Source organism: Natrix helvetica (assembly GCF_964273705.1).
Source record: "Natrix helvetica genome assembly, chromosome: 14".
Classification (NCBI taxonomy): domain Eukaryota; kingdom Metazoa; phylum Chordata; class Lepidosauria; order Squamata; family Natricidae; genus Natrix; species Natrix helvetica.
In genome coordinates, this window is record NC_138564.1 from 13,340,965 (window position 1) to 13,368,042 (window position 27,078).

Genomic DNA, 27,078 nt, shown 5'->3' on the forward strand with positions numbered 1-27,078 from the left:
AGGACGCCCTCATCCTACGCCGTTTAGCCAAACGGCGGATGATGGGAACTGTAATCGAGGCTGCTGGGAAAGAGTGATTAAACGGAGCGGGGGTTGTCAACTGCCCCGCATATGGCGGCATCGCCAAAGAGCCGGAAGTGACGGCTCCACCGAAGAAAGGCCCCTTTACCCATCGTTCCCACCCTCTAAGGCCTCACCGGCCTCCTGAGTTCTCGCGATATTTCCTCCAGGCGAGATCTCCCGCTTTTTTTCCCTCGAGGCGGAGACTTTTCAGACGTTCTCCAGACACGCGTGTTTTTCCCCACATCTTTTCATGATGAAGTGTGTCATTGAGGGCGCCCGTATCAGAGGTATAGCACCTCAATGCTTTTAGAGGGGGAAAAACGCAGTTTAATATTGCCACTTTCCCCCAAAATCCAAATTCTCAGCCATGAATATATATGTATGTATGTATGTATGTATGTATGTATGTATGTATGTATGTATGTATGTATGTATATGTATATGTATATGTATATGTGTGTGTATATATAGCTATGTATATTTGTGTGTGATTTTTTATTTATTTATCAAATTGATAACGCCCATTTCCTTGACCAAAGCAACTGTATGGTGCAGTTCCATAAGATCATAAAATATCAAAGCATTAAAATTAGCAGCAATTAAATGTATGGGTAAGTGTAAGAATCAGAATAAAGTGCAACCCAAAGGATAACAATGCTAATAAAATCGGTGTGTGCGTGTGAAAAAGACACATTTTATTACATGATTAGGGAATGAATTTAGATTGTTATCTTTTTTAAAGGGATTAATTGAAATGAGCAAAATTTCTGCTGAGTTGAATTCAGAAATTAATCGAAATCAGGCATTTCCCGTCAGCTTCCTTGTCCTGCAGCACTTAAACCAAATCTATCGGACGTCCCTTGCACAATTGGGCTGCCATCCCTCCCAAACGGTGTGGCCAAATGTAATGTTTTTTCCTCTCGCCATCTGGAAAATCCTAGCACAGTTTGGCAAAGGTAACAGCTGGTTTTGGGGTTGCTAAGTTAGGTTGAGGCAAACAAGCACCTTCCAGTCTTACCACATTGTGCATTTATTTAATTGGTTTTTTTGCTTATTTGTAACTTAGGAACGATATAGTAGTTAATGCAGATGGAAAGTCGCTCTCTTGTCCCCTTCCAAAATGGGTTTGCATCGTGCAATATTAACGCCCCTTCCCGAATCTTCCCCACAGTGTTTGGAAGGGCTCTGCATGCCATCGGGAGGATTAGCGATGAATTTTGGATTGACCCCAAGGAAAAAGGAGTGAGTAGATCCTGCATCCTGAAGAAAACAACTTGGGAGCTGAGTCATGGGTTCCAGAGAAATCCACTGCCAATTGCCACACCAAGCATCCGTTGTTAATTAAGGAAAAACCTCGTTTTGCTCAGGAGGGCCTCATTGGGATGAGAGCCTTTGTACCAACCACACAAAAACAGTTTTCTATCCCTCACTGGTGCTTAAATGTTGCCTAGAATTACATGTGCAATATTCAAACACACAATATTTGGGCAAAACGTGCTACGATTTCCACCGTTAGATAACAAGAGTCCCGTATTGCAAAATCTAGTGTTTTTCCTCTCACCATCTGGAAACTCCTAGCACAAGATAACAGCTGATTTTGGGGTAGTTAAGAGTTAGGTTGAAGCAAAGGAACACTTTCCGATGTCACCATATTGTGCGTTTTTTGCTTATCCATAACTTAGGAAGGGTGGTTCGAATCCCTATTGCCAAGTAACGGAGTGAGCTCCCATAACTTGTCCCAGCTTCTGCCAACCTAGCAGTTCGAAAGCATGTAAAAAATGCAAGTAGAAAAATAGAGGCCACCTTTGGTGAGAAGGGAACAGCGTTCCATGAGCCTTCGGCATTGAGTCATGCCAGCCACATGACCACGGAGACGTCTTCGAACAGCGCTGGCTCTTTGGCTTTGAAACAGAGATGAGCACCACCCCCTAGAGTCGGGAACGACTAGCACATATGTGCGAGGGGGAACCTTTACCTTTAACTTAGGAACGATATAGTTAATACAGATACATTATTTTATCCTGTCCACAGCTTTTCCTGAGGACGGTAAACAGTTCCAGATCAGCCTATGCCTGTTTCTTCTTTTCATCCACGTTCTTCCAAAATTATTCCTATGGAAATGCCACTGAACGGAGCCTGAATGGGGAGCCTGTTCAATTCGCATGTAAATTAATAATCAAAGTAAGTTTCAACCAATTGAACCAAAAGCTGCTTCATTGCTACAAAAATACAGTTCTATTTAGTGAAGTACGTAGAGAAGTGATGTATGATTAAATGCATACTTTACCTCCAACATACCTTTGGTCAGTGTGCACTTTTCTTTGGGGGGGGGGGAGAATTTATTGCAACTGGTAAAACTTGAGAAAAAGGGGATATCATTTTCTAACATCAGTAATTAGTGGAAAAAGTGAAATTCCAAAACTATACTAATTACTATGCCTAAGAAAATAAGGCATAAGCTGATTCATACGGGTTGTGCTTAATACTTTTTGACTGCGAGAGGATTCTGCAGTCATTATTTTTCCCCATGAAATCCCTGTATTAATAGAGTTTTTCATTTCAGGCCATTCTGCCTTTGTTTCGATGCTTGCACACACTGGAAAGAAATGTGGAAAAGTGCAACATTTACACAGACGTAAATGGCTGCCGTATTGTTTTTAAGCTATTCTGCAAACACGGTAAGTGCGTGATCTTGTCAGTCTTACATGACCTAAAAGGCAACGTTAAAAATGTTATCGGTCAGGATTTGAAAAACTACTCCCTGCCTTGGCTTTGGGTTGGAGATATTTTGACTGTGGAATTTTCCAAGGAAGTCCCTCCGCCGTCCTCAAAAATTGAGTGCCCGGAGGGAGCATGTGAAATGAAATTATTGCTGGATTTGAATCCTCTGAAAAGCTTTCGAGATAAAAGGGGGGTCGCTCACAAAGATGGCTCACTTACAGCTTAACATCCTGGGATTAAATCAACATTTGCATCAGTGACAGTTATTAAATATGCTACCGATGGATCAGATGGCACTATATTTTTAATTAAGTTTGCATGCTGCGGAAGCCATTGCTAGGGAAAAAAATATCCTAGCCCTTTCAAAAAACTAACACTGTGTTGTTATCCACCATAGAGCAAAAAATTGGCCTCTTTTAATCAGCACAGGTCTGCCATGGAGCTGGGTAGTCAGATGTTATGAGAAGCAGATGATTGATTTTGCTATATGAAGAGGTGGTACATTTTTTAAAAAAAAAGCACCATGTTATTAAGGTTTTTTTAAGTGAGTTCCTAGGGCAGCTGCTAAATTCAGCAAAATTCTGCACCCATCACTTCTGGCTTTGGAGAAGATGGGCGCATGCAGAGAAATTCTCAAGGCCATTCCCAAATCTTGCTCCTGGAGAATTATTTTTCTTTTGACCTTCAGGTGGTTTTCTCCTCAGCTTACATGGCAGATAACACATTGAGCAGACGTTTCATGACCCTACTAGGTAACAACATCAGTGCTAGAAGGGAGTGGGGTTGGCGGAGAGGAAGAGGGTGAGGAGAACAATGACTTTGGGGTCCTTGGTGCTCTCTGAACTTGGTTATTTTCTTGCAGACGTTTCATGAGCCAGACTGGGTAACGCCATCAGTGATAATATTAGTATACTTCCTATTTAATCATGCTGAGATAAAAATACTCTAATCAATTCATTTCACATTGGTTTCGGGTAGCCTGCAGGGAGGCTTGGACTTCAAACCGTATCCTTTTCCCATCAGGTGTCGTGAAAACTCACAGCTTAGCCTTCCAGGAGTGTGAGCCTCTTGAAGCTGTGTTTGCAAAACATTTGTGTACCAATGTACTGAAAGTCCACTCCAGGTAACATCAGAGGCACATTAGCAATTCTTTTCTTTTGTTGTGGTTGATCGAGTGCATCGAATGAGATGCAAACGGTTGTTGGTCACCAACGGGATCTTGGCCTTATTAATTCAGAGAGAGAGAGAGAGAAAAGAATTTAATAGGAGCAGCCCAATTTGTAACCTGAATTAATTGTCCAGGTTTTTGTACATTTCAGGCAGCTGTCTGACATGCTGATCCACTTTCCGACGTACCAGGAAGAAATAACATTAGGTGTAACGCCAATGAAAGTTTGCTTCAAGACTTACATAGAGGATGAGATGGGTGAGGACGGTGCTTCCGTGGTGGGATTAAAGATACAACTTTGAATTTGTAATATCCCTGAACGCAAGAAGTTACTGTAAGATATGGCCATGTTATACAATCAAATCATATCAACTAAATATTCAAAAAGCAGAGAACTGAAAAAACTTTTTAAAAAACCAGTAGTGAAATATACTGTTGGCACTCACTCTTTTATGAACAGTAGCCACAATGAAAGAAACATTCAAAATTAATCTGATAATGGTGCTCAATTTTGCTGCAAATAGATTTAATAGTTAGGAAGCTGTCAAATGCACATCCATTTCTGCACCTACATTCAGCACATTAATTGGATCTGTAGTTTAACTGTGGTGGTATTTTCTTTTCTGATATTTGGAATCATTTTGCATTGATTTTCAGATATATTATTTTGTGGCATGTAGTAGCTGAAGGCTCACCTGTTACTATATTTGGCCCCCTTCTGTACCCTGATCAAACTTTTATTAACCATTCTAAGAATTCTCAACAAACCTGTGTTTTTTAAAAGTCATTTTTTAAATCTCACATCGTTCTTCTTTCGACAGAATTTGCAAAGGCAACACGTACGGAAGTTCATCTCAGTCCTGATGAATTTGAATATTTTCAAGTCGGGGTAGATTCGGAAGTCACGTTTTGCCTTAAAGAACTGCGGGTAATAGGGCTCATTCTACTGTTTTGATTGTAGCGTGTACTTCATAAGTGTCTGCTAGAGGCTCTCCTTTGGACAGCAGCATTAGGAAAGGAAGGATAACGGAGCAAATGCTACTCGGATATTCTTTGGATGCTGTTCTTGTATCAAGGCTCAGCATCCCACAGAACCACAGCATTTTATATGCAGCCATGGCTGGCCAAAAGTCTCCAGGTAGCCCTTAAATCAGTGGTGAAATTCAGTTTTGTTTTTACTACCGGTTATGTGGGCATGGTGTGGCAGGGGAAGGATACTGCAAAATCTGCATTCCCTCCCCACTCGGGGGCCAGCCAGAGGTGGCATTTGCCGGTTCTCCAAACTACTCAAAATTTCCGCTACCGGTTCTCCAGAACCTGCTGGATTTCACCCCTGCCTTAAATCTAGAATAAACACGGGGGTGGCAAGCATTGGAATTCATTATCTTCTTCTCCCCTTAGAGAGAGGTGAATTAACTCCCCTTTCCCTCATCTTTAGGGTCTTCTGGTGTTTGCAGAAGCTCTCAGCGTCCCGCTCTCCGTTCATTTTGACGTATCTGGAAAGTAGGTAGATCTTTATCCTTTTAATAAACCAGTGCCATATTTTATGGCCTTGTTTTAGAACTCCCAAAAGCTTGGCGAGAAGAAATTTAAAACTACCTCAAGCGACCACAAGAGTTTTCATTTCGTAAATAAAGGAGTTTATATGAGATTTATGGAATAGAAACATGCACTTCTAAGGATTAGCCTACATCAGAGGTCTTCAAACTTGGCAACTTTTAAGACTTGTGGACAAGCCTGAAAGTTGCCAAGTTTGGGGACCCCTGCCCTACATGCACCGTACAAGAATCACATATAACATGGAGAAGCATGCACGCTAATAGTTTGATAGCCCCCAATTAAGGTGTGGAATTTTTCTGGAAGAAAGAAAGGAACACAATCCTGTTTATTGCCATGATCATAGGGTGTCCGTTTTCCAAGAAAGAGAGACCGTTACGATAGAAAGACAGACATTCTTAGATATTTTGAGGTTAAGAGGCGGGGAAACCCGATTTAACAGGTTTTGGGGAGATGTTTAAACAAAGGGAAAAGTTTTCTGTTGCAAACGGAAGAGTTCTGCTTTTGTGGCAAAGCAGCCAAGTTAAGGATTCTGTTGTGAAGTAAATAAGCTGGCACGTGATCTTGATCAGAATGGAATTCCTGGCTTTTGGGAAAAAACAAAGGGGCCTCTTTTAAGGCTGCCCCCTCCCTGCCTCCCTCTATGAACCTTTAGACAGACAGGTAAGGCTGCAGCCATTCTAACCCTGATAGGATTATAAAGCAGTCAAAACACGAATCTTCTTGGGTCATGCAGCTGCCTGGGGCTGGTCCTATTTTGCATATGCAAATAGGGGAGCAGGAAAGAGGGAGGAGGCAAAAGGAGGCACTGAGGGGAGGGGGGGAAGAGAGAGGCAGGGGGTAGGGGAAGCTACAAATAGTCTCCTTTATTGGCGAGGGGCAAGAATTTGCAGCTTGCTTTCATTATTTTGGCATCTCGAGGCCCACAATTGGCAAATGAAAAATTGAATGCTAGTAAGGAACATGGTTCTATCGTGCTAAGATGGATTGGCAAGGTATGTTTTAGTCAGGGATTTGGGGGAGCAGAAATATGGGGGCAATTTAAGAAGCGATTCCATTTGTGCATCTGTCTGTGAGGCGAACCAGCCCCTGTGAGAATGCAGCTCCTAGCCCTTTTTCTCTTAGCATCACCTTATATATATATATATATTTGCGTTTCAAGGCCGATCGCCTTCAGCCTCGAGGATACGATGATAGAAGCTCTGTTTGTTTTGGCCACTTTATCCGGTACCGAAAGCTGCACAACGGCCAGTAAAACAACATGCCTTGAGCAAAGCCAAAACAGGTAATCTTATTTTCAAGCCAGGATTTCTTGTAAAACACTCCTTTTTAGATAAGGGGATGCTCTCTCTTTTTCTCTCTCTCAGTATGGAGAGAGGAGGGAAAAAGTCACGTTCTCGGGAGCGAACTTCCTAGAAATATATTCTTGTCCTCATCCGAAGAACATCCCAGGCATCCCGGTATATTCCAGGTTCTGCAGGCAGCCAAGTGAGGCCTTTGGCAGATCTGCCCAAATGCCACCGCAGAAGCCAGACGAGAAAACGTCCCTGACGGTGACCTTTGAGGCAGATTACTTTTTTTCATCCGGTCAAACAATCGTAATGATTTAAACTGCTCCCCACCATGCTCAACAAGGGCTCGATGCGACCGAAGGCCACGGGAGACCCCCTAAAATGAACAAATGGAGTTTGCAAAGAAGGAAAATGGCCAGCTGTGTATCAGCAACTTGCTTGGCAAAGGAACAGAGAGGCAGATATAATACGTCTCTGTTGCCCAGAGCCAGACAAGACTTGCCTTTGCAAATCTCTTCCCTCCTTAAAACAGTCAAATCATGCCAACACCTTGCCTAAACAAGGTGCGTGCCACGCATCTATAGAGCCTCCACTCATCTTAGAACAGGCCCCAAGGAGAGCAGAAGTCTTCAAACTTGGCAGCTTTAAGACTTGTGGACTTCAACTCCCAGAATTCTCCAGCCAGCTCTGCAGAGCTTGCTGGGGAATTGTGGGAGTTGAAGTCCACAAGTCTTAAAGCTGCCAAGTTTGAAGACCTCTGCCTTAGAGGCCCCCCAGGACAAAACTCCAGGGTGAAGCTTCTTACAAACAGCCACTGAAAGGGAAAACCATAACACCAATCCATTTTTATGGCGTTTTAGGGGCCCTGCCATAGAGAGGAGCGATCAACAAATCACCAGTTGCAGGAGGAACGCACCCATGGCTCCCTCCGAGGGCTTCTGCACAGGACAGGAACCCTCTGGTCTCAACTATAATAAGGTAAAAAAAGAAATCCCACCAAGAAAGCTTCACGTTTTATGCTGCGCGCCTCTTAGCTTTCACCAGCAACGTAGAAGCTGCCAGTGGGAGACAAATCAAATTGCCTTAGTGAATTCGATCCGGTGGTTCTCTTATCCTAATGAATTGGCTGAAAATGGTTGGGAAAAGAGAGTGGCAAAGAACTGGGCTTGGCCCGGCCTTCCGGCAATTAAAAACCACCCCGAGATTCAACGTGATCCACTTCTTTGATCCCACTTTGTTACATGCATTTTCTAGGCCTGGCTTGAGATCCCAGTGACGGTTCCTTTTTCTTTTCCAGTTTCATTCCTTGTTCTTCGGAGCAGTTTCCCCTAATGAGCAAAGCGATGCCAGTTTGCTTCACAATTTGGCAGCAGTGAGCGACACAGAAGAGGAGTGCGCCCACGGGCAGCTCTCTCCGACGTTTTAACCGCAGGACGTGCCGGTTAAGGCAAGCAGTTCAGTTTGGCCTGCAGGAAAATGCCATTGTTTGCTTGTTTTAGGTGTTCGACTTAATCCGAATGGCTGCTTCTTCTTCCTATTTTACCAACCGTTTTCAGCCAACTGTTGTTTTATCTTCAACCTATGGATATCGTCGTAACTTTGTTCAGAATCCTTGAGTGAGTTGGATGGGGTTAAAAAAATAAAGCCCTTTTGGTTTCGATGTGTGTAATCTTCAGCGAGCTTCCTTCAATGTGGGAAAAACTTGTGAGAGCCGTTTTGGAGGTTTTTCCAAAAGTTAGCATATCACAATTAGATTAACTACAATGAACTAACCAGAGTTAGTCTATGACAGTTAACTGAAAAAGCATTGTAGGATGTACCCTGCATACCTCAGACATCAGATGCAATCTTTTGGAAATATGTTCAGCCGTTCGGTCGTCAAGATGCGCTTGGCATGATTGCTGTGGGTAACACTGGCAGTTACCCACAGCAACCTAACAAAAGGCAATTAATCACACACTATTGCTGCTTCCTGGCCTCCTCCTTTAAGATCTCCTCCAGCGAAGGAGAATGAGAAGGGAGGTGGCTTTTGAAAGCAAAATGAAACCAGGAACAGAAAACGGAGAATCATTTCTCTAGCGGCGCTTATTGAACTCCCCCAAACGTCTATAAAATGCTTTTTTTTTTTTTTGGAGAAAGACATGTGTTCCTTTGCTCCTTCCACTGAATTCCTTATTGTACACAAGATTTTTAAGATTTTAATTTTAGTGCCTCGCTGTTGCTAAGGAAGTGGCTTGCCGGGAATTACTGGCTGAACATTACAACAAGCAGATCTTGTACGAAAGATCTATCGATTCCTTTTGTGTTGCCTGTTTGAGCAATGAAAGGTGTTTTGAGGAATTTGCTTCGTGAAAGAAATGAAAAGGCATGCTTGGCATAGCTCTTCCTTGGGTTTTAGAGGGGGCATTTTGAGGCCTGATGATTTAAATCTGTATTTTCCAACCGTGCCAACTTGAAGATGTATTGGACTTTGATTCCCATAGCTGGCTGGGGAATTCTGGGAGTCAAAATCCACACATCTTCAAGTTGCCAAGGTTGGAAAGCACCGATGAATATAGGGGAGGAAAAAAGACAAAATTGCAACAGAGCGCAGGGTTTTCTTGAGGGTCACTATTCAAGGAAGCCCCCGCATATTGTATAAATACTATATTTATTAAATATCTTTACAGTTCATCTAAATGTATTTACAGATACTATTCTCGCACAAATTATACTCCAGACATTCAATTCACATAATTTAAATTTCCTTTTTTGTTTTGTAGGTAAGTTACAGGTCACGATAGTCTCATTTAACAAGAAAAAAACAACAGCATCCTAATTAGATCAGCTATCCTCGTCAGGAGAAGGAAATTAAGTTAAAATTTTAAAAAATGAAATAAAAACGCAAAAAAAACCCACCCCAGGTCTGGATAGAGTCCAGTCTACCGCAGGAAAAAACCCGTTCCCGTAACTTCTTATCTCTGCTTCCAATATGGACGGTTTTTAAAAAAATCCCCTTTTCCCTTTTGGATTTCAAATTGCTTTATTTTCCTATTCGATCTTTACAAGAGGGATCGGATGGGGAAACGAAGCAGGATCCGGAGGGGCTTCTAAGAAAGCGGAAGAGAACTTTCTACAGGGAGGGGGAACCAGGAGGCTGCCAAGCCCACCCACCCACCCTGCTTCAAGGAAGAGACGGGCAAAGGTGTTCCAGACCCTATCCCCAACTTTTGAGGGGGAGACCCCCTGCCATGCAGCAGACCTAAGAGGGCAGAGGTGCTACAGAGAGGGGGAGGGCTGGGAAAACCTTCGCCCTCCCCACCCTCGAGAAATCAGCGCTTGCTTCTCTCCCAGGCAGCTCTGGGTCCCACTGGCGATGCTGCCACCCCCACCCTGAGCAAAGAAAGCAGAGCCCAAGATGCAAGCCCCCTCCTCAATAAGAGCAGCAGAGCCCCCTCCTACACCTGAAAACCCAACAGCAGGCATTTTCAGAAGTCAGACCCAGGAGCTGCTCCAATGAATTGTGGGCGGGGGGGGTTCTCACCCATGCCCCCCCTCCCCAAAGCAGGCTGGGGCCCAGCTCTCCTCCGTCAAGGTACCCCCATTTTAAGAGCAGAAAGGAGAAGGGGATGTGCCCATTCCTAACCCCGGATCATGACCCCAAGTAGAAGCAGGCACAGCTTGGGAGGGTTGGGCGTGAAGGCTCTCATCCATTCCTTTATGGGTTTTTTTTCTTTTTTTGTAAAAAAAAATAACATTCTTGTGCGCAGACAGCTTTTAAGTCCCTAGGGAAGAAATCGGGGTCTGTTAGGATTAAAAGGCTTATCTTTAAAATAGGGGAGGGGGTGGGGGGGCCCAGGGAGACCTTGAGCATGCAATAGAATTTGTTTATAATACAGTATTGCTTTTAAAAAACAGATGGCCGGAAAAGCTATAAACTCCACAGGGGTCTTTGGTGTTGTCCCAAAGGGGAGGGAAGGGGGGGAGGGATGCAAGTTGTAAAAAACCTCAATTTGACTATGGCTTTATAAAACAAAATAAAACAAAACGGTCCTAAGGAACAAATGGCTTTACAGATACTGCTAAGAGTAGAAATTGCTTTAAAATGAAACAAAGCCAAGGCTAAGCCACCAAGGCTTACGAATCCCATCGCTACTTCTAAAAGCCGTGTTGCTCAGCCTTGGTGGCTTTTCAGACCAATGGACTTCGATTCCCAGAATTCTCCCACAGCTGGCGGGTCAATTCTGGGAGCTGAAGTCCACCCATCTTAAAAGCCGCCAAGGTTCCGCAACGGCGTTTTAAAGCAGCTTCCCCTCCATCGTCAGCCGACCATTGCAGAAGGCAGCTAAAGGGACGGCAGCGGGAATATGACCCCTGCTGGATGGTCTCTAAGAGACCCAGGGCAGTGGGGACAACGGTGGGGAGAGACAGTAGCTCCTCAGGGGTTTCTCAAAAATAAGAGATGGCACCAGAGAGACGCAAATTCCCAATTAAGAGCTGGCCAACCCCTCCAACAAAGCGGGAAAGAGTTGCTATCAATATACAATTTCTAGCCCAAGGTACTTAGGCCCAGCTGGTTCAGCGCCAGGATGAGGGGAGGGGGCTTGAAATGGTTTGTACAACATTATAATGGGCCGTGGCTTTTTTTTTTTTTTTATATGATGCAATTTTCATCCATTCACTGTAGGCCACCCTGTATCCGCACCCCCAAAACCGATCAGTTTCGTCAAGCTACGTTGTTAAGGCATTCTGGGCAAAAGAAAAACAAAGGTGATTTTAAAAGAAAACTTGGAAAAGTCAGTCGGAACAGCTTCTAAAAAATGAATTATTATTATTATTATTTTGCCCCTTATCGTTACAATTGAAATGCCTGTTAGAAGCAGGATGCATCGAAACGAAGCACATGTACACAGTACATGTTAAAATTATAAATAAAAGCCGGACACAATTATGCAAATGTATAGTTACAACCACCAAAAAAATAATTTTTAAAACAGGCTGAGGTAACCTCAAACGTACAGTTTTAACAAGAATAAACCTGGCAGTGAAAACAACACCCCCCCCTTTTTTGTGAGTTTTTCTTTTCTTTAAAGAAAGGACGGTTGCTTTTACTCGCCAAGATTATCAACTAAACATCAACGTGACCCAACTTGCTGTATAAAACATGGCTTTTCGTTGCGAAGGACTTTTGTTTCTCCTACTGGCAATAAACACCACCAACAAAAAAATTATGAAAAACTGACCGAGGGTTTTATACATACCTCTAGGCGTTATGTATAAATAAAAACAGCTTTAGAAAAAAGGGGTAGGGGAACTTATAGCTACTGAGAAATTGGACTGAGTATGTGTCGATGCAAAGGGGAAAAAATTACAATATCGCCAATTAGCAATTGGAGCCCTGTAAACATGGACTTTCTCAGGGAATCCTGTACGCAAACCTTTCCCCGGTGCTCAGCCTCCCTCGACACCTTGAGAGTTTTCTGCCTCCAAAGAGTTAGGTGATGATCGGGCAGAAAAATCCAGCTACGAAATGGGCCCCGTGTTGCCACAGGGCCAACCTTCCTCTGGTTGCAAGAGTTTAGCACCTTCACAAACACTCCCTCACACATGCACACCACAATTCAAGACGAGTTGTGCGTTCCAAATTGAGCGACGAAGACCCCTGGCTAATACCGTGCAGACCAATATTTTGCAACTCGGGGTGACTTGAAGATGGGCGGACTTCAACTCCCAGAATTCCCCAGCCAGCGCATCTTCAAGTCGCCCAGGTCGAAATGTATAGGGAGAGATGAAAAGGCTGCACTTGGAAAGCCCACGGAGAATTCGGCTACAAACATACGTTTTCCAACGTGTTAAGCCAGGGACAGGACGTATTGAGCTTCCAACGATGAGAAATGGGCTCCCCCCCCCCCCCCCCCAGCAATACCTTCTCGGGTTCCGTTTGCTGATTTGGAACAAACAAACAAGACCCCTTCCCCAGTTTTAAATTACACAGAGCCAATTTGACGTCCTTGTTTGCTCGCCTTTTCTTCAGAGCCATAATTAAGGTTATTCCCTCTTCAGCCCCCCCTCCCCCCACCACGCTGCTTTCTAGGCGATAACTCTTGAGTCAATTTTGAAAGACAGGCTTCAAGTATTGAAAAATCCTTCATTTCTTGCTTGGAGGTGTCCCCGGGTGTCCTCCGGCTGAGGTTTTGGGCCAGGGGTCTTGACTGCATCTTAAAACAGGCAATGGACGTAAGGTGTGTTTAGCCACTGAGGTCAGATGCAGAGAGAGAGAGAGAGAGAAAGAGACTTCCTGCCCGCAGGAAAATAGTACGTATGAAGCGGAGAACAGCTGGAGACATACCAGTCTTTAAAAGCTGAGTGTCACAGCTGGTCAGTCTGTGTATTCAGCTACTATAGAGAGAAGAACAGTGATGTCATCAGGTTTCCCACCTAAAAAGCAAGATGTGGAGAGGTTTTTAAAAGTATTATAAAAAGGGACTCTGGAAAGAGTGCAGAGAAGAACAACAAAGAGGATTAGGGGGCTGGAGGCTAAAATATGATGAAGAACGGTTGCTGGAATTGGGTATGTCTACTTTAATGAAAAGAAGGACTAGGGGGGACATGACAGCGGTCTTCCACAATTTCAGGGGCTGCCCCAAAGAAGAGGGAGGCCAACATATTCTCCAAAGCACTGGAGGGGCAGGGCGAGAAGCAATGGCAGAAACCAATCAAGGTGAGAATCAACCAAGAACTAAGGAGAAACTTCCTAACGGGGAGGACAATTAACCAGTGGAACAGAAGTTGGCTTCAGAAGTTGGGGCTCCATCCCTGGAGGCTTTTAAGAAGAGATTGGACAGCCACTTGTCTGGAATGGTATAGGATCTCCTGCTTGAGCAGGGGGCTGGACTAGAAGATCTCCAAGGTCCCTTCCAACTCTGTTATTCTATATGTTTGCAGCTGAAGACCTGGTGCTGTAAAACTGCAGGAACAAAATTAAAGAGTCCCGCCCCTAAGCACAGCGCCGGGGAAAGGGAATTTAACCCCAAAAGGGATCAAAAATGTATCCACAGCCTCCCCTAGATTCTTCGGGAAGTGTCTTTTAAGAGCTTCAGCAGTTCAAAGCTGCCAAAAAAACTGAGACAAACCTCTACACAAACAAAGAAAATCGTATGATACGGTGGCAGGTATAAAAATATGCACCACATGTAGATGCCTGCCCGATCAAAATTAGTACATGGATTAACAACTTGTCTCATTCTGCACTCCCCTTCTGCAAGCTTAATTCTAGCCAGCAGGGCCTTCCGGAGCCTTCCGGCTGGAATACCCAACCGTGCGGGAGCCTTGACTTCTGGCCGCTAAGCCACTCTTACCTCTTACATTCAGTCCATTGTCACACGCGAACTGTGCAAAGGGAGACATATAATTTGGGTCGTAGGCCAGCTCGTGCGCCTGCTCGGCAATGCTGCTTGCCGTCTGCTGGATGCTTTCGTAATTTGAGTTCTGGGTGGGAGGAGAGGAAGAGAAAAACCGTGTGAACGTCCAGAGGGCTGTTTCCCCTGCCACAAGCATGCAGTAGAACAGGCCCAGCTCACACAAAGGACTTGGATGTTCTCGCAAGGCGGGTCCGCCTTGGGAGTCAAAAGGCGAAATAAAACAAGGGCAAATCCCGCTCTTTCTACGGTTGCAAATTTGAGTGGATCCGATTCTGAAAGAAAACAGATTTGAAGCTGTCCGATGGCAGCCCGTCTGCTTCGGGAATTATAGGGGGTGCACGAGAGCAGATGAAGAGATAAACTTTATCCCAACTTTTACTCGGCTCCCGGCTGCACCTTTGAACCCCGAGAAGAGGCTCAATAAGGTCACAGACTCACCAAGCAAAGAGAGGGCCAGGAAAAGTTTGCCAAACCCATCAAGATTTGCCCCCCCCCCATCTCCCCAAGTTGCCCCCTGCCATTTAACGGCAAGGCAACAGGGCAACGGTTGGAGAAACGGTCTCTGTCAGAGACCCCTGTGCGTTTTTAAGTTCTCCTCTTTACCTTTAGTTTCTTCAGCTCCTGGAGGATCATGTAGTCGGGCATGTTGTCGAAGAGCCCGTCCGTGGCCGTCAGGATGATGTCTCCCAGCTGAACGTCGAAAGTGGTGCTGTTGGCAGCATCCGGGCTGGGAAAAAATCAAGGAGGTAGAGAGTGAGTTGAAATGCTCGGGGGGTTTCCAGCTGTACAAGAAGGGCGGTTTCACCCTTCTGCCAGCAAGATCGTGCAGCAAGCGCAGGCTTTCCCCCGTCTAATCCCGAAGGTGCTTTTTCAGGAGGCACTGACGTAGAAATGTTGCAGAGATATTTATGTTTTTTCAAAAAATGGAAAAAAACAGTTTAATAAAAATATTTTTTTAAAAAAAATAAATGGCCTTAAGACAAGCATGAAGAGAGGAAAGAAGGAAGGGGAAAGGAGAGGAAGACATGGAGGGAAGTAAGAGTAGGAGAGAGGGCAGGAAGGGGAGGAAGCGGGGAGGAGTGGGGGAAAGGAAGGGGAAGAGGAAAAGAGAAAGGAGAGGAGGAAAGAAGACAGGAGAGAAGGAGAGGGGGAAGGAGAGAAGGAGAGGGCAAAACGTAGGGTTGGGGTCAAATAAGATGGATGAATGGGATGGGCAGGAAGAGCAGTTCCCGGTTATATATTTACATTCTTAGATGGGAGAAAAGCATTGTTATAAATGGTAAAAGATATGCACACAATGTTAATCATAACTATGAGAATGTATAGTTGTGAATGTATGCCTGAAGGATAAAAATAAAGAACTTTTGGAAAAAGAAAAAAGACAAGCATGAAGGTGATGCTGGAGGGTTTAGGCACCCGGGGCCAAAGGGGGGGTGGGGGGCTTGCCCAACATTGTCCAAAGACCCCCATGAGGGTCCCCAAAAGGAACGCAAAAGGCTCTCCCTTCAGCAACACAGCACGACCACTCCCCTCCTCCTGCTCCCGTTCTTTGCAGGAGGCCGGTGCCCTTTTGCAGCCGGGGCTCCAGTGGGACAAAATGTGCTCTTCCAAGGCTCCCTTGTTCAGAGCTTGGGATTCTGCCACGTGGGAGTTGACGGGGTTTGCAGCATGGCTGAAATACAAGCGGCAGTCATGTGCCGGCCTTGCCTGGCTCTCAGGAGGGGCTGCCTCACTGCGGGAATATGTAAGCAGCCGCAGAACCTTTTCCAAAATCTGAGAAGGAAGAAGGAGGAGGAGGAAGAAGAAGAAGAAGAAGAAGAAGAAGAAGAAGAAGAAGAAGAAGAAGAAGAAGAAGAAGAAGAAGAAGAAGAGGAAGAAGAGGAGGAGGAGGAGGAGGAAGAGGAGGAGGAAGAAGAATATATATATATATATGGATGGAGACAGATATGATAGATAGATAGATAGATAGATAGATAGATAGATAGATAGATAGATAGATAGATAGATAGATAGATAGATAGATAGATAGATGATAGATAGATGATAGATAGACAGACACAGATAGATAGATAGACAGACAGACAGACAAAGATGCATGACAGATGGAGGAGGGATGCAACTGGTTGCCTCCAAAATTGTGGTTGCTCCAACAACACTGGAGATTTTAAAGAAGAAATTGGACCACCTTTTGCCCGGAATGGGATAGGGTTTCCTGCTTGAGTGGAGGGTTGGACTAGAAGACCTCCAAGGACCCTTCCAACTCTGTTATGCTGACCTATTCGGCACCCCCCTCTCCATCAGCAGGCCAGCAGCCTCGGCATCTTTGAATGTTTTCTCTCTCACATTCCTTTCCCTCCCATCCCTGTAATTGAGTGATGATGTCCTCTCGGTACAATACGGCATGTTCCCAGCCAGCTTTTAAAACCAAGCACACTCCCGACCGTCGTGTCAATATTTCCCCTCACAACAGAGAACGGTGGTTTTGCTTTGCAAACAAGTCGCCCGGGGGGGGGGGGGGGGGGAATAGGAAAGACTGAATCGGATGCCTGGGCCGTTGTGGTGGAAGGAGGGAAAGCATCAGCCCGGGCAAGAGCGCGTGAAAATACCTGCCAGGAATCAGCTCTGCTGCAGAAAGGGAGGGGAGGAAGACTGCTTGGAAACAGCTCTCCCAAACACCAGCAAAAGTGCTTCATCTACTTAGATCAGTGTTGGTCAGCCTTGGGAGGTATCCAATGGGTGGACTTCAACACCCAGAATTCCCCAGCCCGCCTGATGACCTGAAGGTGTGCATGGACTTCAACAGCCAAATTCCCCAGCTGGCTGGGGAATTCTGGGAGTTGAAGTTGAAGTCCACCCATCTGAAAACTCCCAGGACTGACAGAGACTGATTGAAAGAGAAGCCACAAATAAGCCAACAGCATTGACCATCACCGGAAGGCCCAAAAAAGCCAACAACCAATGGAAAGAAAAATCAGCAGCTAAGCCACCCAGGAGGGCCAACTCCACTCCTGCCTCCCCCAGGTGGAAACCGAGCTGGAAACGCCGCTCCCTCCTGCACCTTCCCTGCAGACCCACCTGAGTGCAGGTTGCCTTCCCTGCTTGCAAAGTCACAGGGAAAAGGCCTTACCTGTCGCTGAAGACGACTCCCTCGGCTTCGGGCGGCGCTATCGAGAGCTGGAACGGAGTATTGAAATAGTGCTGCTGCTCGTCGGAGCGGTGCACCACCCGGCCCCCCCGGACCACCAAGAAGCCCGAATCGCCCAGGTTGGCGGTGTGCAGGCGCCGGGTGCTCCGATCCAGGACGACAATGCAGGCCGTGCTGCTCCCTAGGAAGGAAGGACGAAGGAAGAAGGAGAGTCAACCATTCACCTGGCGGGAAACGTCGGTCTGCCTGCTTTGACCTGGCTCACAGCCTTTCGTTTAGTAGCCGTCTGAAATGCTGGGACATGTGTGTGTGTGTTTCGTGCATGCATGCACCGGGGGGGGGGGGCACATTGCATTGTGGATGTGGGCAAAGAAACACGGCTGCAATAGCGCGCACAGGAGAAGAGCAAGGTTCCTGGAATAGGGCTTCCTGCCTAAGCAGGGAGTTGGACTAGAAGACCTCCAGAGTCCCTTCCAACTCTCTCCTTCTACTTCATCCCAAACGTGCATCCCCCCCAAGGGCGGCCTCGGTGGCCCTCGTGGAGGGGGAGGCGGGGCAGCGCTGAGCAGGCTTTCTCCCTGACCTTCCTGGGCAGGGTGCCGTTTCAAGGTCCGTTCCTCAGGCTGTCCGGGAGATGGGTCACAGCAGGAGCAATGCCACCTCCTGGGATCAGCTGAGGGCACTTAAAAATAACCCACATGAAGAGAGAGAGAGGGGGGGGGGCAGGGAGAGATGTCTTGGCAGAGAAGCCTGGAATCAGCTGAGCAAGTGGAGCCATCACTGGGCAAAAGGTCAGCCGATTCCCTCGGCCAGGCTGGCCCTGGGGACTCAAGATGAAAGGGGAAGCAGAGTGTGGGCTCAATTGTGGTCCTAAGTCGAGGACAACCTGCAGTGGCTTTTTAAAAATTACATGTAAAATAGACAAAGGTCACCGTGAGGGGAGGGCTTTGAGGGGAGGGGGCTCTTACCCAGCAGGGGGGCTTTGTGCTGCAGCAGCTCACAGTAGCTTGTGGTGAGGATGCCCACCGGATGGCTGGGCACAAACCGTCCTTCCTTGACCAAGCGTTCACAGGTGCGCATCAGAGTCCCTGAGAACTGAGACGGGTCGACGCCGTAGTCTCGCCAGCCTCCGACGCCGTCTGCCACCCCTTCGCAAGGGAGAGGAAGAAGAGTCAGTCCTCGTTGGCTTATTCTGGGTTTATCGCCACTTGTACTTTAAACTAGATTTGGACATTGCTGACTGCGTGAGTTCTGTAGGGCCCCCACGCTGAATAAATAAATGGGCCCTTTTTCTAGTTGCTTTCTGAACTGATGGGAGGGTCTCCAAACTCAGCCACTTTGAAGACTTGTGGACTTCAACTCCCAGAATTCAACGGTGGCTGGGGAATTCTAGGAGTTGAAGTCCACAAGTCTTAGAGGGGCCAAATTTGGAGACCCCCCCTGCCACACAAGGAGGACTAACTGAAGGTACGAAAGATGATTTTAGCTTAAAGAAGAGAGACTTAGGGGAGACACGATAGCCATCCTCCAGTGGCTGTCACAAGATTTACAGATGAAGAGTTGGAAGGGTCCTTGAAGGTCATCTAGTCCAACACACACACACACCCCGCTCAAACAGGAGACGAGGAGGTCAATTTATTCTCCGTAGCACCCGAGGGCAGGACAAGAAGCAATGGGTGGGAGCTCCTCAAGAGGGACATCCCACCTGGAATTAAGGAGGAATTTCCTGGCAAGAACTATAAAGCAGAAGAATTGCTTGCCTCTTGGAGTTGCGGTCGGGATTGGACTAGAAGACCTCCAAGGTCCCGCCCAGCCTTATGACTCTATGAACGCAAGAGTGTTTCTCCACCACACGACTTTTACGATGGGTGGACTGCAGCTCCCAGAATTCCCGACAACAGCACAGTAAAGCATCCGTTTTTGTTGTTGCAAAAGCCCAAAGGAGGAACCCGTGCAGTGACGTAAAGATTGCAGAAGTGGGGAAGCAGCAGGACCGAGGACAGCCCCTCTGAACTCCTTTCCGGGGGTTTTTCTACAAAGATGTCCTCATTTCTACGTAGCCACCCAATGACGAATATGCAGAATAAGGGGAGAGATGCCCTGTTCGGAATGCCCTGATCCCAAAGGGTGGTTTCGCAATAATTCTGCAGGAAATAAACTCTGGATGGTTTCAGCCCCAAACTGACGTCAAAGAAAAGCAGCAGCAGGAGGTATCAGCTGATATTGTGTGTCCCAGAAAATGACAATACTTAGAAGAAATAGCCAACCAGGCAGGGAGGGGAAGGCAGAATGCAGCATTTTTTCTTTATTTGCAAAATAGCCATCTGACTGATTTAACAGGGGAATGAAGGATTCAACCTTTTACCGCAGTTATGAAGCTCATCCTACAGCATCGCTCGGGGTGAGGCTGCGTGAGTCACTCATCAGGAAATCTGCTTACAGCATCTCTCCTTTGGAACAAAAAGCCACTAATCGCAGGCCAAAAAAAGTTAAAACTGATTTATTACATAAAATGAAGCCTGCTAATTGGCAAACTGCCCTCTCTGTTCCAGGATGAAAGAGCAATGCAAGCCGACAGTGGCGTGACCCAGGCAGGGACCTGCCAATGTGTTGCAGACAACCAGCGTCAATCAAACCGACCCCCTGAAATAGCCCCCGTGTGGCTGGGGGGTCAAGTTGATTTCTTTCCTAGCACTTATTTTTTCTAGTATTCACATCAGCAGAGCAACAAAGGAGCCCCTTCTCTATACCAGACAGAACAAAACACAATTGCAATGCCTGGCTGCCTCTCCTCTCCTTCCTTTCCTTCTCATTGCTCCTTCCTTCCTTCTCATTACTTTCCTTCCTTCCTTCCTTCTTTCTTTCTTTCTCATCTCTCCTGCCTTCCTTCTCATCGCTCCTGCCTTCTTTCCTTCCCATCTCTCCTTTCTCCCTTCCTTCTTTCCTATGCATGTGCTGAACTTGGAACTCAAAAGCGAAGCCTCAAACGATGACCCAGGGAGAATCTCTGCTCTGCCTCTCGGCTGACCCGAAGCCCCTCAGGATGACTTATGAATGACACACGCAAAAAAGAGGGGGGGGGAGTGGCTGATTTCTCAAGGAGAGAGCGGGGGTGGGGGGTTCGCTGTCTGCCTTCGGTCCGTTTCCGCGTGTTTTTGCAATCTGCAGAGAAGGCAACCGGCGTGGTCCCCGGAGTTACCGCCTGTGACACGTTATGTACGTGGATTCTAATGACGCGGCCAGCTGCAGAGGACGAGAAGAGTACTGAGCAACCCAAGGCCCCGAGGGAGGGAGGGAGGGAGGGAGGGGGGCAATGGGGAATCGGCAGAAAGCTCCCAGCGCCCCCCCCCTCCCCAAACTGGTTCCAGCTTTTTATTCCTGTTTGCAAAAAGGCTCTGATGACTACGAAGAGAAAGAATGGCACGAACCTTTTCATGGGACACGGCCAGGATGCCTACAAATGGCAAAGGGTTATTAAGATTCACTGCTCCCCATCTAGCATCGGCCGGCAACCAACGCCTCCCGTCAAGTAAACGGCCTGCAATTTCTTGAGGATAAGGAAAATGCGGCACCAGAGAAGCAGATTGGAGGCCGAGCACGAAGAGGATGCCAAGGTCGGCCTGGCTGAATAACTGACAAAGGGGGCAAAGTTGAAAGGCCTCCCCGGGTGATTTGCCTTCCAGCCCAGGGGAATAATCCCTTCATCTGTCGCCCGGCTGTCCTTCGAACGAGAGTTCCTGATTTGCAAAGTCAATTGCATCACGAGCGCCTTCCTCTGCCTTTCATTAAGCAAGGTCGCTCTGATGAAACTGGCTTCAGACGGGGGGGGAGGGGGGGAGCACACAATTGGAGAGACGCTTCCTTTAAGGTGTGCAAAGACAATGGCGCTGCTCTGATTTCGAAACGGGCGTGTGCCAAAGGAGGTTGTGTCCTGTTTTGGTTCAATGACAAAGTCACCTTCTGGCATCTCTTATCAGAGGCCGGCGCTCCCAGAAACCAAATGCCAGGGACTTATTTCAGCTTCTAATGGGCTGACTTGGGAGCACACACAATTCAAAGTCACACACACACACTAAAAGCCTCTATCACACCTCCATGGATCACATGGTCCAATCTTCCACTGCCGCAAAGACAGATTCCTCCCATCCAGATCTGGTGCAGAGACCAAGATGACCTTGGCTTTCTAAGAAGAATGTTGTTATGGCTACATATCACCCAACTCCACATAATTCCCCCCCCCCCCTACCATTTTCTCACAGTAGAAAGTTTGGCAGGCCTGAAATCCAAAAAGAAAAGATGGCTTGCAGGTCTGACACCTCACTCTCTACACTTAAATTTTGCCTACCTGAAGGGGTTTCAGAAGTCAAGGCCTCCTGAGATGAGTGTTTCTAACACAGCATACCATAGCTGGCTGGGGAATTCTGGGAATGGAAGTCCACCCATCTTATTAAAGGGGCCAAAGGTGAGAAGCCCTGCCTTAGATGGAACACGAAAGGACATCTTCCTTGCTGAAGGAAATGTTCTTCAATTAAATGTTTCCGATTATTTAACACGAGAGCTGGCTCTTGGGCAACTGGATTCCCTGAAGAGGCTTACAACTTCCTCATCTCTTCTCATGAATCAGGTGCTTCCTTTTCAAAAACGTGTCGTCTTTCCGGTGGGCTCACCTGATTAAGATTACTAACTGGTTTGGCATGAAGTTCTCTTTCTTAAAAACAGATCTCCTAGAATTTAACTCAGCAGATAAGACTCGGGAGAAAACCAGCCAGACCTGATCCACGCTTGTCGTCGTAACTTCACTCTAACCTTCGGGGGGAAATCTGTCCCCCGATGGAAAGCTCACCTTGCCGAATTTTAAAGATGTGTTCCTGGTGATGACAGGAATGAGTTTTTTTTAAAATGTAGAAAAAAACAATCTAGTCATAAGGATGAACAGGCATTTTTCCTGTTCACCCTTCAGACTAGTTTCCTGTTCCTCACCTAGAAAACTGATCGCCTTTGACAATCAAAAGTTGTCTACAATAAATGTGGTTCCTAAATCCACATATTTGCAAATATGGGTGAAGATATTATGCATGCATCAGCAATATGTAAATGTGACATATAAAACACAGGGTATAAGACCCAGATTTCCCCGGGGTACCTAGATGACACTTGCCTTATTCTATGGGATGGCTTCATCTGCAGCCCATTACAGATGTTTCTGCGTTGCAGGGGAGGCCTGAAGCTCAAAAAAGATCGTGATGGCTTGTCTAAAGACAGCCTGCCACTCCTTCCAAAATCCTGGATGAGAATTTTAGGACTTTGTGTCTGGAGGACACCTGGCTACTTTGCAAGTAAAAAGTTTTGGGCCTTGGTGGGGAAGATTTCTTGGTTCACAATTCAGCCTCATGAAGAGAGCAAACTCCTTGACCAGTGAATTTTTCAGATCACACCGATTAAGCAACAGGCAAAAGTTGTGAGTACTTTTTTTTTTAAAACTGCCGGTCAAACGAGGCCGTGGCTTGGAAGTTGGGCCAGCTCCAGGTGTCCCGTGCAGGTTTTCCCCCTAGGAACAGCTCCTCTGACTTTTCCACCTGAACAGAGGTTTTCCAAGTAGAGGGCCAAGGAATTTTTGCTTCACTCCTACCACCAAAGGGGGAGGGGAGAGAGGGAGAAAGGAGGAGAAACTAGATGGGAAAAAGAAATAGGCATAAGGAGGCCTGGTTTTTGCTGTTTTTTTTCCCTTCCTTTTTGGCGAAAGAGACTCAGAAAGGATCAAACCACCCAGAGTGCCAAAATAAGCGATGTGTCATCCGTTGCCTTTGAGAAGCATAAATTAAAGAAATCTCAAATAGGAAAACACGGCGCAGTGGAGGGAAGGGAAGAGGTCAAGCGAGGACACGGGGGGGGGAGGCAGGGAAGCAGAAGGGGAGAGGGGGAAAGGGTGCTATGAGGTACCCCTCCCCACACAAAAGAACCCCCCCTTAAAAATGCAAAGTGATTTAACGGAGAAGGGACAGCAGCAACTTGAAGCTTCCTTATTGTAGGTTTTGAGCTGGAATCAAGAGATTTCCATCTTTGACCCAACCCACCAGGTCCCACCTGCAGCGCCTCCTGGCTGAAAGGAAGACCATTTGGGGGTGGGGGAGATGGGAGGGGTCCCAAGGGACCAATATCACACCAGGCACCCCACTCTGTGCCCCTGTGGATTCTAGAGGCCAGCTGTGCTGGACTCAAGTCTTGACTAAAAAGCAGGTACGGTCACACACTCACATCCACCAAAAAACCCCCACCAAGTGGCTAGAGGGCACCCCCAATGCTTTTCAACCATCTAACAGGTAGTCCTCGAACTTACAACAGTTCATTTAATGACCAAAGTTACGACGGCACTGAAATAAGTGACTTAAGAGGCCGTTTTTCACACTTATAACCATTGCAGCATTCCCACGGCCAAGTGGTCAAAATTCAGATGCAACTGATTCATACTTATGACGGTTACAGTGTCCCCTTCTGTGACCTTCGTGACAACGGGGGAAGCCAGATTCACTTAACGACCGTGTTCCTAACTTATCAGCTGCAAGGATTCACTGAGCAACCGTGGCGAGAACAGTCGTAAAACTCACTTCACAAATGTCTCATTTAGCGATGGAAATTTAGGGCCGCAGGTCGAGGATTACCTGCAGCTGGATTGCAAGGCCCAGCCCCTCCCCTCCCCAAAGCATTTGCATGGCCAAGAGCCCTGCAAGGGGGGTGGGATTTAAAGCAGAATTCCCTCTCCAACGGCAGCCATTAATTAGGGGAGGTGGGCTGGCAGGGAGGGAGGGAGGGAGTCCCAGAGGTGCAGCCCTCAAACGCAGTGCAGAGCCAGGATGAATCACGCCGAGTTTTCGCTCCCCGCCTCCCCACTCAGCCCTTGCGCCTCTGCAGAACGACGGGGCTGGCTGGACTGCATCCGACTCTCCTTTTGCAACGGAAGGAAGGAAAGCCAGGCCACAGGTTGGGGACCCTGGGGAGCTCCGTCTCCCGGGGCCTCCGAGCCCAAAGCCAGAGAGGACGATTAAAGCACAAAAATGACAAGGAAGCCTTGCCCTGCAGGACCTTTGCTCTCCTCCGAAGCTCCTATGGGCACAAGGGCATTTCCCTCCCATGTGCCCTGGCTCCAAAGAGCTCAGCTCAAGGGGTGCATTTCTCTGAGTAAGGCTACCCTGCTGATGTTCCTAAAATACATTTGGACACAAGAGAAGCGACCCCCGTTAAGCACACGTCCCAAAGCCCCAATGGCTGACACCGTAACCTGGAATTCAAAAGTGCCTGGAAGGGGTCCGGAAAGCCCCCTCCCCTTGCAGGGGAGCTGCAGTGTTCTCATCCTGCCTGTTGCTGCAGAGCCCCAAAACCCCTATGGGCAAGCCAGGCCTGACCTCTGGCGTCCCCCACCCAATGTCATGCAGGTGTGACTTCACCTTTGCCCCCCCGGCAAGGTCACCAGGTGGAGAGGCCTCACCTCCAAAGGGTGGGCTTTGGGTTCAAGGCTATGGGAGAGCTTCCTCCCCCCCCCCCCCACACACAGACCCACTGTAATCCAGAGAGGCAAAGCAGCACTTAGAAACGGCTGGCGGCTTTCAACTCCTAAAAGCCACTGCCATGTTGGCCCTGCCGGTGACCTCTTCAGCGCTCTGCCGAGGAGCAAAGCAAGCGGGAATTGCCCGGCTTAGCTCGGAGGCTGCCAGCCGGGGGCTCAGGGTGCTGCGGCTGGGCATCCGGATGAGTGCAGTGGCAGGAGCAGCAGCAGCAGGCTTGATCGGCAATTAGCCGGCTCTTCCCAGCGCCTCTAGATATGCAATCCGGGCAGCCCAGCAACTGCTCCCTGGGGCTGCTCTTTTCCAAGCTGGGAGTCGGTGCACACGGGGAGGAAGGAGAGGAGGAGAGAGAGGGAGAGAAGGAAGGGATAGAGGGAAGGAAGGAGAAGGAGAGATGGGAGGGAAGGAGGAAGGGGAGGAAGGAAGGGAAAGGGAGGAAGGAAAGAGACAAGAGATGGAGGGAGGAGAAGAGTGAAAGGGGAGGAAGGAATGGGATGAAGGGAGGGAAAGAGGAATGGGATGGAGGGAAAGGGAAGGAAGGGAGAGATGGGAAGGAAAGAGGAATGGGATGACAGGAGAGAAAGAGGAGGAAGGAAGGAGGAATTGGATGAAGGGAGGGAAAGAGAAGGAAGGAAGGGGGAGAGAGAGAGAGATGGGAGGGAAGAAGGAATGGGATGACAGGAGAGAAAGAGAAGGAAGAGAGGAAGGAGTGGAATGAAAGAAGGAAAAAAGAAAGAGGCAGGGAGGAAAAGAGTGGAAGGGAAGGAAGGACAAGAGGAGATGGAGAGAAGGAAGGAAGGGAGAGATGGGAGGGAAAGGAGGAAGATGAGATGAAGGAAGGAAAAAGAGAAAGAGAGGAAGGGAGGAAAAGAGGGATAGGGACCGGGAGGGAGGAATAGGTTGAAGGGAGGGAGAGAAGGAATGAAGGAAGCACAGGGCAGGAAGGAGGAATGGGATGAAGGGAGGGAAGGAGAAGGAAAGAGGGAAAGGAGGAAGAGGGGATGAAGGAGGGAGGGAAAGAGAAAGGGAAAAAGAGGCAGAGGGGCAGCCCCCCCCCCACATCTTCCATCTCCCCCCAGCCTCCCCCCCTCCCCCCATCTCCCGCTCACCCAGCACATCGGCCGAGCGGTGCCGGGCCACGAAGCAGGCGTCGTCGCCGTAGCACATGCCCTTCTTCAGGATGCCCTTGCGGAAGTCCTTGCCGAAGCCGCAGCTGGCCGTCACCAGGCTGTAGTCGCGGGAGTCGGTCTGCGAGAGGCCGCCCAGGACGGCCCGGGCCACCAGACGCCCGTAGGACAGCACCGAGAACATCCTCGGAGGGGGGGAGGGGCGGGAGACCCCCGGGGGGAGGGGCAGGGGCTCTCAGGGCCGGGCCGAAGCCCCCATGGCGCCCCCCTGCTCCTCCGGCGGGAAGCCCCCTCCTCCGCGGCGGAGACCCGGGTGGCGCCCCAGACCCCCCGCCGGAGTGGGGGAGGGGCCCGCGAGCCCCCTCCGGCCGGTAAGGCGCCGCGCTCTCGGAGGGGAGGGGGGAGGCTCTCGCGCTCTCTCTCGCGCGCGCTCTCCCTCAGGCGCTCAGGGCCCTCGCCGCCATCGCCCGCCTCGCTTCGCGCCGCCGCCACCGGCTCCTCAAGGGGGAGAAAAAGGAGAGACGAGCGAGGTCAGCTCCGCCTCCGCGCCGGCCAGGAGCCCGTCTGCGCGCCTCAGCATCCGGGCTCCCGAGGACGACGCCCCGCGCTGCCCTCATTGGCCGGATTTCCAATACCCCGCCCCCGCCCCCGCGGCGATTCGCACGGCTCCCGTGTCACTCTCCCTGTCTGACCATTCCCGTCTCGGACTACCGGCCCCGCCATGCCGCGCGGCGGCCGGAGGGCCCGCTTGGCCCGTCTTCGGGCGGCGCAAGGCTTGCCGGGAAGTGGTGTTTTCTTCCAAACCCGGAGCACGTGCGCTGCCCCGGAGCGGCTCGCCTGCTTCGCGGGGAGCAAAAGTGAAAGTAGGTCTCCGGGTGGGGGAGGGGGTGCTTCGAAAGGGGCATGAGGGGGAGGTTTTACCCCGGGGCGGGGGAATCCTTCCAAGGCGGTATTATGACGTCTTCTCCGTAATTGCCTATGCAAATAGGCAGGGAATTGTTCTGGCGGCGAGATTTGGGGATCAAGGGAAGGGAACAGCCCCCCAC

At 48.4% G+C, this 27,078-nt stretch overlaps 2 protein-coding genes across 3 annotated transcripts; one reads left to right on the forward strand and one right to left on the reverse strand.

Annotated features, from left to right (window-relative positions):
* The first annotated feature begins 37 nt into the window (after positions 1-37).
* On the forward strand, positions 38-8,603 carry RAD9B (RAD9 checkpoint clamp component B). The gene is made up of 11 exons (XM_081966616.1): positions 38-350; positions 1,235-1,305; positions 2,095-2,244; positions 2,627-2,741; positions 3,808-3,907; positions 4,104-4,210; positions 4,774-4,880; positions 5,391-5,455; positions 6,672-6,794; positions 7,662-7,779; positions 8,099-8,603. The coding sequence occupies exons 1-11, from the start codon at positions 314-316 to the stop codon at positions 8,225-8,227; spliced, it is 1,122 nt and encodes a 373-aa protein (XP_081822742.1). The 5' UTR covers positions 38-313; the 3' UTR covers positions 8,228-8,603.
* Positions 3,902-26,561, reverse strand: PPTC7 (protein phosphatase targeting COQ7). Of its 2 annotated transcripts, XM_081966618.1 has the most exons (7): positions 26,015-26,561; positions 18,315-18,494; positions 17,329-17,527; positions 14,805-14,928; positions 14,139-14,268; positions 13,130-13,218; positions 3,902-4,008 (listed from the first exon to the last, which is right to left on the reverse strand). In XM_081966618.1, the coding sequence occupies exons 1-6, from the start codon at positions 26,214-26,216 to the stop codon at positions 13,160-13,162; spliced, it is 894 nt and encodes a 297-aa protein (XP_081822744.1). In that variant the 5' UTR covers positions 26,217-26,561; the 3' UTR covers positions 3,902-4,008; positions 13,130-13,159. The 2 variants fall into 2 exon arrangements, with proteins under 2 accessions (XP_081822744.1, XP_081822743.1); XM_081966617.1 differs by lacking the exon at positions 3,902-4,008 and having other exon boundaries at positions 9,529-13,218; positions 26,015-26,559.
* Between the last annotated feature and the right edge of the window lie 517 nt (positions 26,562-27,078).